This window comes from Pipistrellus hanaki (assembly GCF_964339955.1).
Source record: "Pipistrellus hanaki genome assembly, chromosome: 12".
In the NCBI taxonomy this organism is placed as follows: domain Eukaryota; kingdom Metazoa; phylum Chordata; class Mammalia; order Chiroptera; family Vespertilionidae; genus Pipistrellus; species Pipistrellus hanaki.
This window is the reverse complement of record NC_140514.1, coordinates 6043566-6055543: the sequence shown is the minus strand read 5'-3', so window position 1 is coordinate 6055543 and position 11978 is coordinate 6043566. Positions and strand designations below refer to the sequence as shown.

General features: G+C 53.3%; 1 protein-coding gene across 1 annotated transcript; it reads right to left on the bottom strand.

Annotated features, from left to right (window-relative positions):
* Nucleotides 1-1539: 1539 nt before the first annotated feature.
* LOC311630681 (b(0,+)-type amino acid transporter 1-like) lies at nucleotides 1540-8886 on the bottom strand (the record flags this gene model as incomplete). The annotated part of the gene is made up of 6 exons (XM_084900012.1): nucleotides 1540-1938; nucleotides 2455-2542; nucleotides 4203-4327; nucleotides 5306-5435; nucleotides 5880-6013; nucleotides 8134-8886. The coding sequence occupies 6 exons, from the start codon at nucleotides 8884-8886 to the stop codon at nucleotides 1705-1707; spliced, it is 1464 nt and encodes a 487-aa protein (XP_084756138.1). The 3' UTR covers nucleotides 1540-1704.
* Nucleotides 8887-11978: the final 3092 nt, after the last annotated feature.

Below are 11978 nucleotides of genomic sequence, written 5' to 3'. Positions count from 1 at the left end.
GAGGTGGTGAGTGTGTCCCACACAGCAAAGGAGCTGGCTCTCCTCTGACCAGGCCCCACCCGCACGGTAAGAGGCGGGTTCTTTAAGAGCTTCTCTGTGTGGCTCCCTCCCGATGCTGCAGCCTGGGGCGTGAGTGTTGTGACCGGATGCCGCAGGAAGTGAGCACACGGGTACATGTGGTGGGCGGGGACAGTGTGGAAGCAGGCCTGGTGGGTCTCCAAGTGGTTGGTCACTCCCTTGAACAGCTTAGTTCCGGCGTGGAAAACTGTCTTCAGCACTCTGTTCACTTCCAAGGCTCCTGTTTTCCCCGCTACTCCTAGGTATGCATCTCAGCCCTAATGGTGTTTACGCTCCATTTAGGCAAAAACCCCGCCTGATTATGGCCACAGGAAAGTCCTACAGCATTTCCAGCTGAACACAGTAAGATGCCTCCTTGCCTCCAGCGCCCCTCCTCCCCACTTCCCCATTTCCATGAACCACAACATGAACACTAGGTCAGCTGGGTTCGGACTCCGAGTTATGGCCGACCTCGCCTCCTCACCCACAACCAGGAAGCAGGCCAGCCCTCCCTTGCAGTGACCTCAGACCCATCCACACCCCTCAGACATGCTGCTGCCCACCCCCACCCCCCACCCCCCGCCCGGTTCCCGGTTCCCGGGAGAGCCGCTCTCAGCACAAGGAGCCAGATCACCTTCCAGAGCACCCACTCCCCTCCAAGGCTGCAGTGCACTCCGGCCCCAGTGCTCACCCAGGGCCCCCCTTCTCTGAGCCAAATGGCCCTCCCTTGACCTTACCCCTCCTCCCTGAGCCTCCCATTCAGCCCCCCTCCCACTCCCACAACACGCCGGCCAGGGGGATGGCCAGTGTGGGAGCATGAAGTTGGGTGATGCTGCCTTTAGAAGGAACCGGTTGCCCCTGGAGACGGACTGGAATCTCCCCCAGTTGGAGGCTCACACTCAGGAGGCCACGCCCTGGGCTGGGATGATTAACAGTGGGGAGTGCACCAGACCAATGGCTCTCACCCAGAGAGGGGGCTCCTGCAGCAGGTCCCCACACAAAGGCAGTAACTCAGGCTGGCCCCGCCCCCTCTGTCCCTCACTCAACCCCAGGGCCTGTGGGACAGGCCTGTGCCGGTGAGAAGGGAGAGCGAGGCCGGTGCCCTTCTCTGCCAAGTGGCTCGCTCCACCCCATTGGTGTCTCACCATCGAAGGATTTCTCTGCCTTTTCGTTTTCGAGCAGATCAGCCGGCGTAGGTGAAACGCTGATCTGATGGCCGCTAATGGGAAACTAGCTCTAACGATGCCGTTTACTCTTGTATTCAGTGCATCTGTGAGGTCCTGGGCTGAAGGAGCAGTTCTCAGAGAAGGTGAAAGAGAGGGAGAGGGAGAGGGAGAGGGGGACGCAGTGCTGAGGGCTTAACCCAAAACTCCACAATGCCGTGTCCGGGCACTTTAGGAGCTTGTTAGAATTATGCGCACGCAGTCCACCTACAGAGGCTGGCCAGAGCAGACCTGCCCAGCCCATTAGTCAATTTTTTTAAATTTAAATTCTTTATTGTTGAAAGTATTACATGCCCTCTTTTCCCACCATTGACCTCTCCCCAGCCACTCTTCCCCACCCTCCACCCTTGCACATGTCCCGCCCCCTCTTCTGTCCTTGTCCTTAAGTTATGCTTATATGCTTGCATACAAGTCCTGTGGTTGACTAGTCGATGTTTTTAGTGGCTGGAGCAACTTCCAGCAGCAGCTGGAGATGCAGGGTGGCCGTCTGCAAACACTTGGGCTGGTGCTGGAAGTAGACAAACAGGAAGTAGACCAGGAATCCGCTGAGCAGGAACAGGAAGACGTAGAGGAACTCCATCTGCGGGTGGTCGATAATGGGGGCCAACACCAGGTAGAGAGAAGCAAGGAGCACAACGACGGGGACAGCGGTGGGGACCTGCAAGGGGCAGAGCCCTGGGTGAGGAAGAGGAGCCTGGGAGGTGGCATGTGGTCCCTGGGCTCTGCGCCTCCTGCCTGCCTGCCTGTTGCTTCCACCTGCCACCAGCTCCTCCCCTCCAGGCCATGATATGGAAACGATATGATACCTTGCCTGGCCAGGGAAGTCACCTGCTGGGCCACAGAGGGTCCTCCAGGGAGCAGAAGCTTTGGGACCAGCTCAGTCCCCTCTGTGCTCCGTGAGTCCAGCTGTGTGCGTGCCTCCTCCTGCACTGATCTCCCACTGTCCTCCCGTGGGGTCCTCCGCAGGAGAAGTGACTCCCCAGCAAGCAGAATCAATGCCATGTGAGTCAGATGTCCTCACCCCCACCCAGGAAATAGAGAAATTGTCTACCAGAGATGACAGTGGCCACCCCTTCCCCTCTCCCTCTGGGTCCTGAAAGAGGCTGTGGTCCAACGACCGGCCTCACGCAGCAGCTTCGGGTTGAAAAAGTTCCGTGTGTCCCCCACCGTCTACCTTGTAAGGGCGGGGCAGGTTCTTCTTCTTCATCCGCAAGTACAGGAGGCAGCTGACGGTGGTTCCGTAGGTGACCCAGGCCAGGAAGCTGAAAGGCAGACTTGAGTCACTCACGACCAGGCCCTGCCACAGGCTGGCCTCCCAGGCACAAACCTGGGGCAGAAGGACAAGCTCATCCAGGGCCTTGCAGCCGCCTCCAGCTCCCCTGATCCATGAAGACAAGGGCAGACGGCAAGGCGGGGGCACTGAGGACAAGGATGCCCTGGAGGGTCAGCACTAGCCCATTCCGCCTCCTTCACCTCCTGGCACAAAGGGGCACCGCCCCACCACGTGGTTCCTGATCAAGCCTCTGCCTGCCCCTGGCTGGACAGAGGAGGACAGCTTTCACAGGGAGGGAGGAGCGTCTGTGTTTTCCAAGAAAGTCTGATGGCCGATCTCCCCACCCAGACAAATCCTGGCTTCTGCTTTCCCAGTGTCAGTCATTGAGTGGCTGGAGTAGGTCTGATGAAAACGCCATCAAGCCCCGGAGGCAGGATCCAGACCAGGCCATCCCTTGAGGCGGTCAAGACCGGAGATGTTGGGTCCTAGCTGAGAGGCAGTGGATTCCTAGCGCCCTCACTCTGGGCTGGGACATTCTCAGTCACACTCCCCCGTCTCAGTCTGAAGACCCCCTAGGGTCACCATAGATTTGATTTTATTCTCAACAGAGACTGATTTTTTTTTCTCTCGCAGGGGAAAAAATAATAAGAAAAACCATGTCTGTTACTTAATGTTCTGAAGAAAGTCCCATCAGGCACTGCATATCCTGTTCCCAAATTATTACACTTATGACAATGAAACGAGGGACATGTGGTGCTTGAAAAAATTCCCCTGAGAACTCCCACTGCATACAGACCTGCCCATAAGCCAGCTGCAAGTGAGGCTACCAACTTACACCTGGCCAGCACAACAGCCCCTCATTTCTGCCCCAGGGAAAGTGATAAAGGGGAGATCATCTCCCCACTCTGCTGCAATCACTGTGCTTGCCCGTGGGTCTGCCCTGAGTTCAATAGAGACATGATGGGGCAGAGTCCAGGATGCCGATCAGACTCCAAAGGAAAAACCACAGCAGAACCAAGGGCTGTAATCGTGTGAATAAAGACTGAATGGTGACATTCTAGAGCAGTGGTCGGCAAACTCATTAGTCAACAGAGCCAAATATCAACAGTACAATGATTGAAATTTCTTTTGAGAGCCACATTTTTTAAACTTAAACTTCTTCTAACGTCTCTTCTTCAAAATAGACTCGCCCAGGCCATGGTATTTTGTGGAAGAGCCACACTCAACGGGCCAAAGAGCCGCATGTGGCTCGCGAGCCGTGGTTTGCCTACCACAGGGTTAGAGGAACAGAAATAAAAATAAAACTGAGAAAGACAACACAAGCCTTTAACTTGCCTCTCTCTCGACCTCCTGGTTCATCTGTCTCATTGAATTTTTGTAAACAGAGCAAGAGGAGAGAGAGCCACGTTTAATTTGGAAACATAACTGGAGGAGAATGGCTGAAATGTGTGTGTCTGGGCTCCCAGAAATAAGTGTGTGTGGATATGTATAGTGGAGATCTCACACACACACACACACACACACACACACACACACACACATGGAACTTCCCACGTGTGCATGTATGTAGTTATGTGCATAGGTACAAGTATGAGTGTGTACACATAGGGCCCACGAGATCCTCGGCCTGGGAGGACCGTCTCACTTGCCTGAAGAAGTTCACGATGTTGCTGAAGTCCCCTGGGATGACCAGGACCAACGTGGCCGCCGTGGTGAACACCAGAGCCGGAGTCGGTGTGAGGCGACGGGCGTGCACCATGGAGAGAAGTTGGGGCTGAGGGGGGGAGCCAAGCCAGGTGTCAGGCACTCCGGGGAGCCACAGTGGCATCTGCCTGGGAAGCTGCCAGTCCTCCTCCCTGCCAAACTCACTCTGGACACCAATGTGCCCAACCTAACAGTCCCCCGTTCCCACGGCTTCCAGAGGTGGGTCTGTGGCTCGCCTGGGGTGAGCAGGCTCAGGGTGCAGGTTGGAGGGGCCTGTCCCCACAGACCAGTCAAAACCCAAAGAGCTTAGCATGTGGGGTCGGAGCGTGGAGGCGGAAGCAGGTGCCTGGCCAGGTTTTGACTTTTCACTGCTCACCCCAGAACAGGAAGAGGGACAGGCATGGGTTTGGGGAGAGATGGAGAAGGATGAAGGAGAGGGCAGGACACGTGTGCCTGGAGCATGGAGAGGGATGGTGGGTTATTGTTGGTAAACTGTTTTATTGTTCAGCAAACACTCAGTCTCCATCTCCCCATGTCTGGGGGAGAAATACAGTTTCTCACCCGTTGATGTTGGGTTTGGCCAATGAAACGTGAGCAGGAGTAGAGACTCTATATGTGATCGTGTGATTGGCTTGATGTCATGAGCCCCTGCCAGCTGCTGTGACAAGACCTGCCCCAGGACTCACATTTGGGATGAGAAGGCCCACGCACAAGACCAGCCTGATCCACCAACTGGAGGCAACATGAACCTTTGGTGGTTGTAAGCCTTTGAGATGCGGGGGTTGTCTGCTATTCAGCATGATTGCAGCAAAGCTCACAGAGCGTCCGAGAGGGCCCCAGCGGAGTGGCCAGAGGGTACACTGTAGGTCTACTCCTGTGACCCAGCACAGTGACCCTCCAAAGCCGGAAGTGAAGGGACTGGAGTTCTGATGCAGATGCACCGAGGAAGGGGGCTGTGTCTAGAGGGCAAGTCCTGCTTCGGGCTCCCTGCTAAGCTCCCAGCAGGAGAAAGCTCAGCTTGCAGCCCTTCCCAGACCGCCTCGCTCACCATGTGGCCTTCTCTTGCAGCCACGTAGCACACACGGCTTCCGCTGAAGAACGTCCCGTGGGCAGAGCCAAATGTCGAGAGAGCCACAGCCAACGGCACCAGCCAGGCCCAGGCCCCCAGAACCTGGTTCCTAGGAGACAGAGGGGTCAGGGGAAGAACTCCAGCAGCAGCCTGGGAAACTGTCACAGGCCCCATCTGGAAACCGAGCGAGCGAGACATCCGAGTGAGTTGCTTTTAATTCTTTGATGTAATATATATATATATATATATATATATATATATATATATATATATATATATATATATATATATATATATAAATTGATTTTCAGAGAGAAAGGGAGAGGGAGACAAAGATAGAAACATCAATGATGAGAGTCATTGAGTGGCTCCTCTTGCACGCCCCCTACGGGGGGTTGAGCCCAGACCGGAAATCAAACCGTGACCTCCTGGTTCATAGGGTTGACGCTCACCCACTGAGCCATGCCAGCCGGGCAGAGGAAGTTCTAACACCATGGGGCACTATCCTCCCCATCCTGGCATCTTCCCGGCAGCCTAGGAACCCGTCACTCACCCCCAGCTCACGGCCATGGCGTCAGTGGAGAGGATTTCGTTGGGTGACAACACTAGCAGGTAGCTGATGTTGACCAGGATGTACAGGCCTGTGACCAGGGGGATGGCAATCATCAGCGCCCACACCAGGTTCTGCTGTATAGTCAGAGATAGGAGGCCATGTGTTAGCCCGTGAGCACAGCACTGAGCTCATCCCGGCTGCAGGGCAGGTGCCAGGGCCTGGGACCACGCAGGCCACGTGTCCCTCCCCCATGAGCCCAGAGACCCACCACATGGGCACACACACAGGCATATGCACTGAGTCCAGCCCTTCCTCTGAATACCAAGCAGCACCCAGGACATGTTACTGACACTTACAATGTGACATGAAACCCAGCCCAAACCTATAAACTCATTAGTCAACAGAGCCAAATATCAACAGTACAACGACTGAAATTTCTTTTGAGAGCCAAATATTTTAAACTTAAACTTCTTCTAACGTCTCTTCTTCAAAATAAATTCTCCCAGGCCGTGGTATTTTGTGGAAGAGCCACACTCAAGGGGCCAAAGAGCCTCATGTGACTCGCAAGCCGCGGTTTGCTGACCACGGTCCTATGAGCTGGGTCCTCGCATCTCCTTTCTAGTTCTAAAACCAGAGAATCTGAGGGCCAAGAACTTGCCCCAGCCACAGAGTACACATAGCAACTAATCCTCATGATCCCAGTCCTGGAAATATGGCTCTGCTGGGCCTTGTGAGGCAGAGTCCTGGGTGCCCCCTCTTGTGGGCCTCATAGTAGGGTGCCCTCCGTGGGTGAGCACCCACCATGCCTGACCAAGCCCCGTGCCAAGTCAGAGGTTGTGCTTCTGAACTTGACTCATCCCAGACAGCCCACCCACCAGCTAATGAGCTGTGACAGCTGCAGAGTCCTACAGGTTTCTGGCGAAGACACAAGAACAGAGATTTCATTCTCAAGTACCTTAATCTCCCACTCAAACCCCGTGGACCAAAGCCTGCCTGCGGTTTGCTTTTGTAAATAAACTTGTCTTAGGATGCAGCCATTTATTCACTTATGACCCCTCACAGCGTCTCCCATACCCCTACCCAGGAGGTCTTTGCTGAGAGCTGACAGCCCTCATGGCCCTAAAGCCAATCTAGGACAGAAAGGGGATGACTAACCACTTCATCCCGTAAGAACTTAAAACTCCTGCCAGGAACAAGAAAACGAATAGCATCCTGGGCAAATGTATGGATAGCCTCAGCTCCCCCACCATCTGGAGACTCCAAGTGTTCCACATGCTTCCCGGGAGGCAGTGGGGTGGGGGCCTGCAGACCCACCCCCACTAGGCAGTGACCAGCCCACCCACGGTTCTCAGGTGGGTGAGCCAGGCAGGACTGGCCCACTCTCCTGTCCCAAACCATGCCGCTGTGCCCTATGGTGGCCCCCGAGGCAAGTACGAATGAAGTGTGTACTACTCTGTTCCAGAGAGAGCAGCCCAAGAGATATCAAGCTGAGCCATCAAGCATGGCCTCCTGCTAGCGCTATGACCTCAATATCACGTCTCCGTTCTAAGCCTTGGTTTTCCTTCCCCCAAGAAAAATGGGATGCTAATGCCTACCTCTCAGGGCAGCAATATGAGACCATGGAAATGATACTGCTTACTAGAGGAGTGATTATTATCCTATATAATAAAAGCCTAATGTGCTAAGTGTCTGGTCATCTGGTCATCCGTTCAACCAACCAATCAAAGTGTAATATGCTAATGATATGCTAAGGCCACTCAACCACTCACTATGACGTGCACTGATCACCAGAAGGCAGACACTCTGACCAATAGATTAGCTTGCTGCTGGGTTCCGATCAGGACTGAGCAAGACAGGCCAGACATGCCCTGGAGCCCTCCTGCAGTCTCTTCTTGGCTAGCCAACCTCCCACATCCCTCCCTGGCCCTGGATTGTGCACCCATGGGGTCAACCTGGGACCCCTGGGGAGATGTTGGAGAGCTGGTGTTGGCCCAATCCCCCAGGCCAGACCAAGGGACCCCACTGGTGCACAAATTTGCGCACCAGACCTCTAATTTCTATATAATTCCATAAACTAATCAGAGTGGACAGTGGCTGGCATTTCATTCTCATGAGTAGAGGTAGGCCGCCCCTGTTTTCAACCAATGTTTCATGGTTTTAGCTCAAAGGACAATCATGGAAACTGCTGATGCTCAGACTTTACCCACCCCCTCACCCCCACCCCCGCCTGCCCCAAGCAGTCTCATGGACTCACTTGTGGGTTCTTGAGCTCCTCCAGCACATAGTTGAGGGTATTCCAGCCATCGAAGCACCACAGGCCCTGGTAGAAGGCCATGCTGATGCGGCCGGTCTGCTGCGTGGTGTTGTGGAAGGCGGACTGCAGGGCCTCGGGGCGGCCTCGCCCCTGGCCCAGCACCACCACGCCGCCCGCCACGATGACCAGCAAGGAGAACACCTTGGCCACTGTGCACACGTCGTTCAGCTGGGTGGCCAGCCTGGAGCTCCAGCAGTTCACCGCCAGCAGCAGCAGGATGCAGGTGACAGCCATGCCCTTGAGCACCGCCTGGGGCAGCGCGGAGCAGCCCGGGTAGAAGGGGGCCACGGCGTACTCGGCGAAGCTCAGGGCGATGGCCGCGATGGAGGCGGGGCGGCCCACCAGCACGAACGTGTAGATGACCAGGAAGGCTGGCAAGGAGCCGAAGGTGTGGAGGATGTAAGCGTACTCCCCGCCAGATTCGGGCACCAGGGCCCCCAGCTCGGCGAAGCACAGGGCGCTCAGCGTGGCCAGGAGGCCACAGGCTGCCCAGACCACGAGGCTGGCCCCCGGGCTGCCCATATAGACCAGGATCCCCTGCGGTGACATGAAGATGCCAGAGCCCACCATGCTGCCGACGATCAGGGACACGCCACTCCATAGGCCGATCTCCCTCCTCAGCCTCAGCCCCCCAGCGTCCCGCTCTGGCCCTGCCACCTGCTCGCTGCCATCTCTCTCCCGACCTCTCTCCATCGCAGAGCCTCAGGGTTGCTGTGTGCGCTTGAGCAGAGGCAGATGCTCTGATACCTGCGTGCCCGCCCTATGGGCTCCCTGCAGTGGTTAATGATTGCAGCACCTGGGGAGTCTTGGCCAGAGGCCAGAGAGCCAGAGCGTGGTGTTTAGAAGGTTCTGAGCCTTCAATGATCTACCAGCCCCCGTCCAGCTCAGAGCCCAGGACAGGCGTCTGCAGGAGCTGTGTGTCCATGAAGCCCAGGAAAGGTTAAGGAAGGGGCAGGGGGGGGATTTTAGCAGAAATCCCCGATGGCCAAGTCCACGGCAGTAACAGTTAGATGAGCGCTCTGTGCCCAAAACCTGATTGCTGAGCAATGGCACACACAGGCCTGGAATCTCTACACGTCTTTCATCAGACAAGCACTAAAGTCCCCTTTCCCCAAGTTTCCAATGGAAGCTGCACCAGCCCTTCTCCGAAGAACTGAGATGGTGGGAAAAGAGGGTCCGAATAGTGCAGGGCAAAGCTTGTTCCGCCAGCACAGTGGTCGGCAAACTCATTCGTCCACAGAGCCAAATATCAACAGGACAATGATTGAAATGTCTTTTGAGAGCCCCATTTTTTAAACTTAAACTTCTTCTAATGCCATTTCTTCAAAATAGACTCGCCCAGGCTGTTGTATTTTGTGGAAGAGCCACACTCAAGGGGCCAAAAAGCTGCATGTGGCTCGAGAGCTGCAGTTTGCTGACCACTGCGCTAGCAGAAAGGGGCAGGTGCGCAAGAGTACAGGGTCTGGAGTGGATGCCTGCATTGAAAGCCCAGGTCTCATCCTTCATAGTTGAGTGGCCTGGGACAAGGTCTCTGAACATCACTCTACACATCTGTCAATTGCAATACCCACCAGGTAGGGTTGCTCTAAGGATTCAATAGCATAGCCCATATTCAAGAAAGCTAAAATAGCCAAAACCGGTTTGGCTCAGTGGACAGAGCGTTGGCCTGCGGACTGAAAGGTCCCAGGTTCGATTCCAGTCAGGGGCATGTATGTTGGTTGCGGGCACATCCCCAGTAAGGGGTGTGCAAGAGGTAGCTGGTCGATGTTTCTCTCTCATCGACATTTCTAGCTCTCTATCTCTCTCCCTTCCTCTCTGTAAAAAATCAATAAAATTTTTTTTAAAAAGAAAGCTAAAATAGCGTATGACATAATAAGCTTTCCTTAAATGTTAGCCATTATTAACTAAGAGTTCCATTAGTTCCCCAGATTCAGATATATGTTTATACTAGTACATAGGTATCTGATGATTATATTTATATATTGTATGTTTAACGTAACAATTGCATTAACCCGTGAATAATGTTCGTTTCAGAATATGGTGTATAACTTTTTTTATTAATCCTCCCTTAGACTTTAAAATTTTTGCATTATAAAACCTTTACCAGTTCCGTTTTATAGAAAAGGCAGTGGAACTCACTGGCATTTAAGGTAAAAATGCTGGCACCCCAAGTGGGCGGAAAGGTACTTGAAAGTCTGCCAAACAGACGGACCTAGCTCAAGCCAGCCTTAGGGGCCACTTGGGTCAAGAAAGCTCTTGACAGAGGCAGGGGCTTCAGTGTCTCTGGCTCCTCGGGTGTCCATCCTGCCCCCTCCCCTTGCTGCACAAAAGCCTGATGGGCACAGGCTCAGAAAATGTAGAGCCATCTTCTTCAGAACATTCCTGAGAGCGAGTCCGCCAAGATCCAGAAGGAGGGGCTTCCAGATTCGTACCCAATGGGAGGAGAGAAAAGAGGGCAGAGAAGTAGGTAGGAAAAATAAGTAGACAGGAACATTAGAGGGGAAGAAGATAAGAAAGGAGAGTATCCTGGAGGTTCAGGAGGAAAAATCAGCTGCCTTCCTGGCAGTTGCTAAGACCCTCCAGCTGTCAAACCTCTTCTTCTCCAGGGACTGTTGCTGGAGGATGCTATGAAAGCTAGTCAGATACACTGTCTGAGAGTAGGTCACAAGCCTTTGCTGGGTAGCACAGTTGATTAGAATATCATCCCGATGAGCCAAGGTTGCAGGTTTGATTCCCCGGTCAGGGCACATATAAGAAGCAACTAATGAATGCATCAATAGGTGGAACAACAAATCAACACCTCTCTCTCTCTCTCTCTCTCGCTCTCTCTCTCTTTCTCTCTCTTTCTCTCTTACAAGTCAATCAATTAAATAAATAAAACAGTTCTCACGACCACCCTCATCTCGAACACCAGTGGCAAGTTTGGGGCTTCCCAAGACCATTATGTTCAATAATTTGCTAAAAGGATGCACAGAACTCACCAAAAGCTGCTATTTCATATCAGGGATACAGATTAAAATCAGCCAAGACAGGATGGACATAGGGCAGAATCCAAGAGAGTTCCAAACCCAAGGCTTCCGGTCCTCTCCCCGGAGAGTCAGGAGCCTGGAAGTCCCATCACACGGACATGGTTGACTGCTCATGTGGCTAACCTCAGTTTCCATCGGAAGGTCGAGCTGGTCTTCCATGATCCACAGTCACCATCCAAAATGACATTATTATTCTCAGGCAAACACAGGTGCTGTGAGCACGACATTCCACAGACGTGGAGATTACTTCTCTGAAGCTGAGGGCCAGACCTCGCTATGGGCAAGGCTTCATTCTTCACCTCACAGCTGTGAAGATACCTGTGACCCAAGGAACATCATGAGGACATAAGGATTGTGGGGTTTTATAAATACTTTTTTTAAAAAAATCTATTGAGCCAAAACTGGTTTGGCTCAGTGGTAGAGCATCGGTCTGCAGACTGAAAGGTCCCAGATTCGATTCCGGCCAAGGGCATGTACCTTGGTTGCGGGCACATCCCCGGTAGGGGTGTGCAAGAGGCAGCTGGTCAATGTTTCTCTCTCATCGACGTTTCTAGCTCTCTATATCTCTCCCTTCCTAAATCAATAAATAAAATAAAAAATATATATATTTTTAAAAAAATCTATTGGTTGATTTTAGAGAAAGAAGGAAATGCTTATATTTTTGTTCCACTTATTTCTGCATTCATTGGCTGAGTCTTGCATGCCCTGACTGGGGATCGAATCAGCAACCTTGGCATAAAGATTTTTTTAAAAATA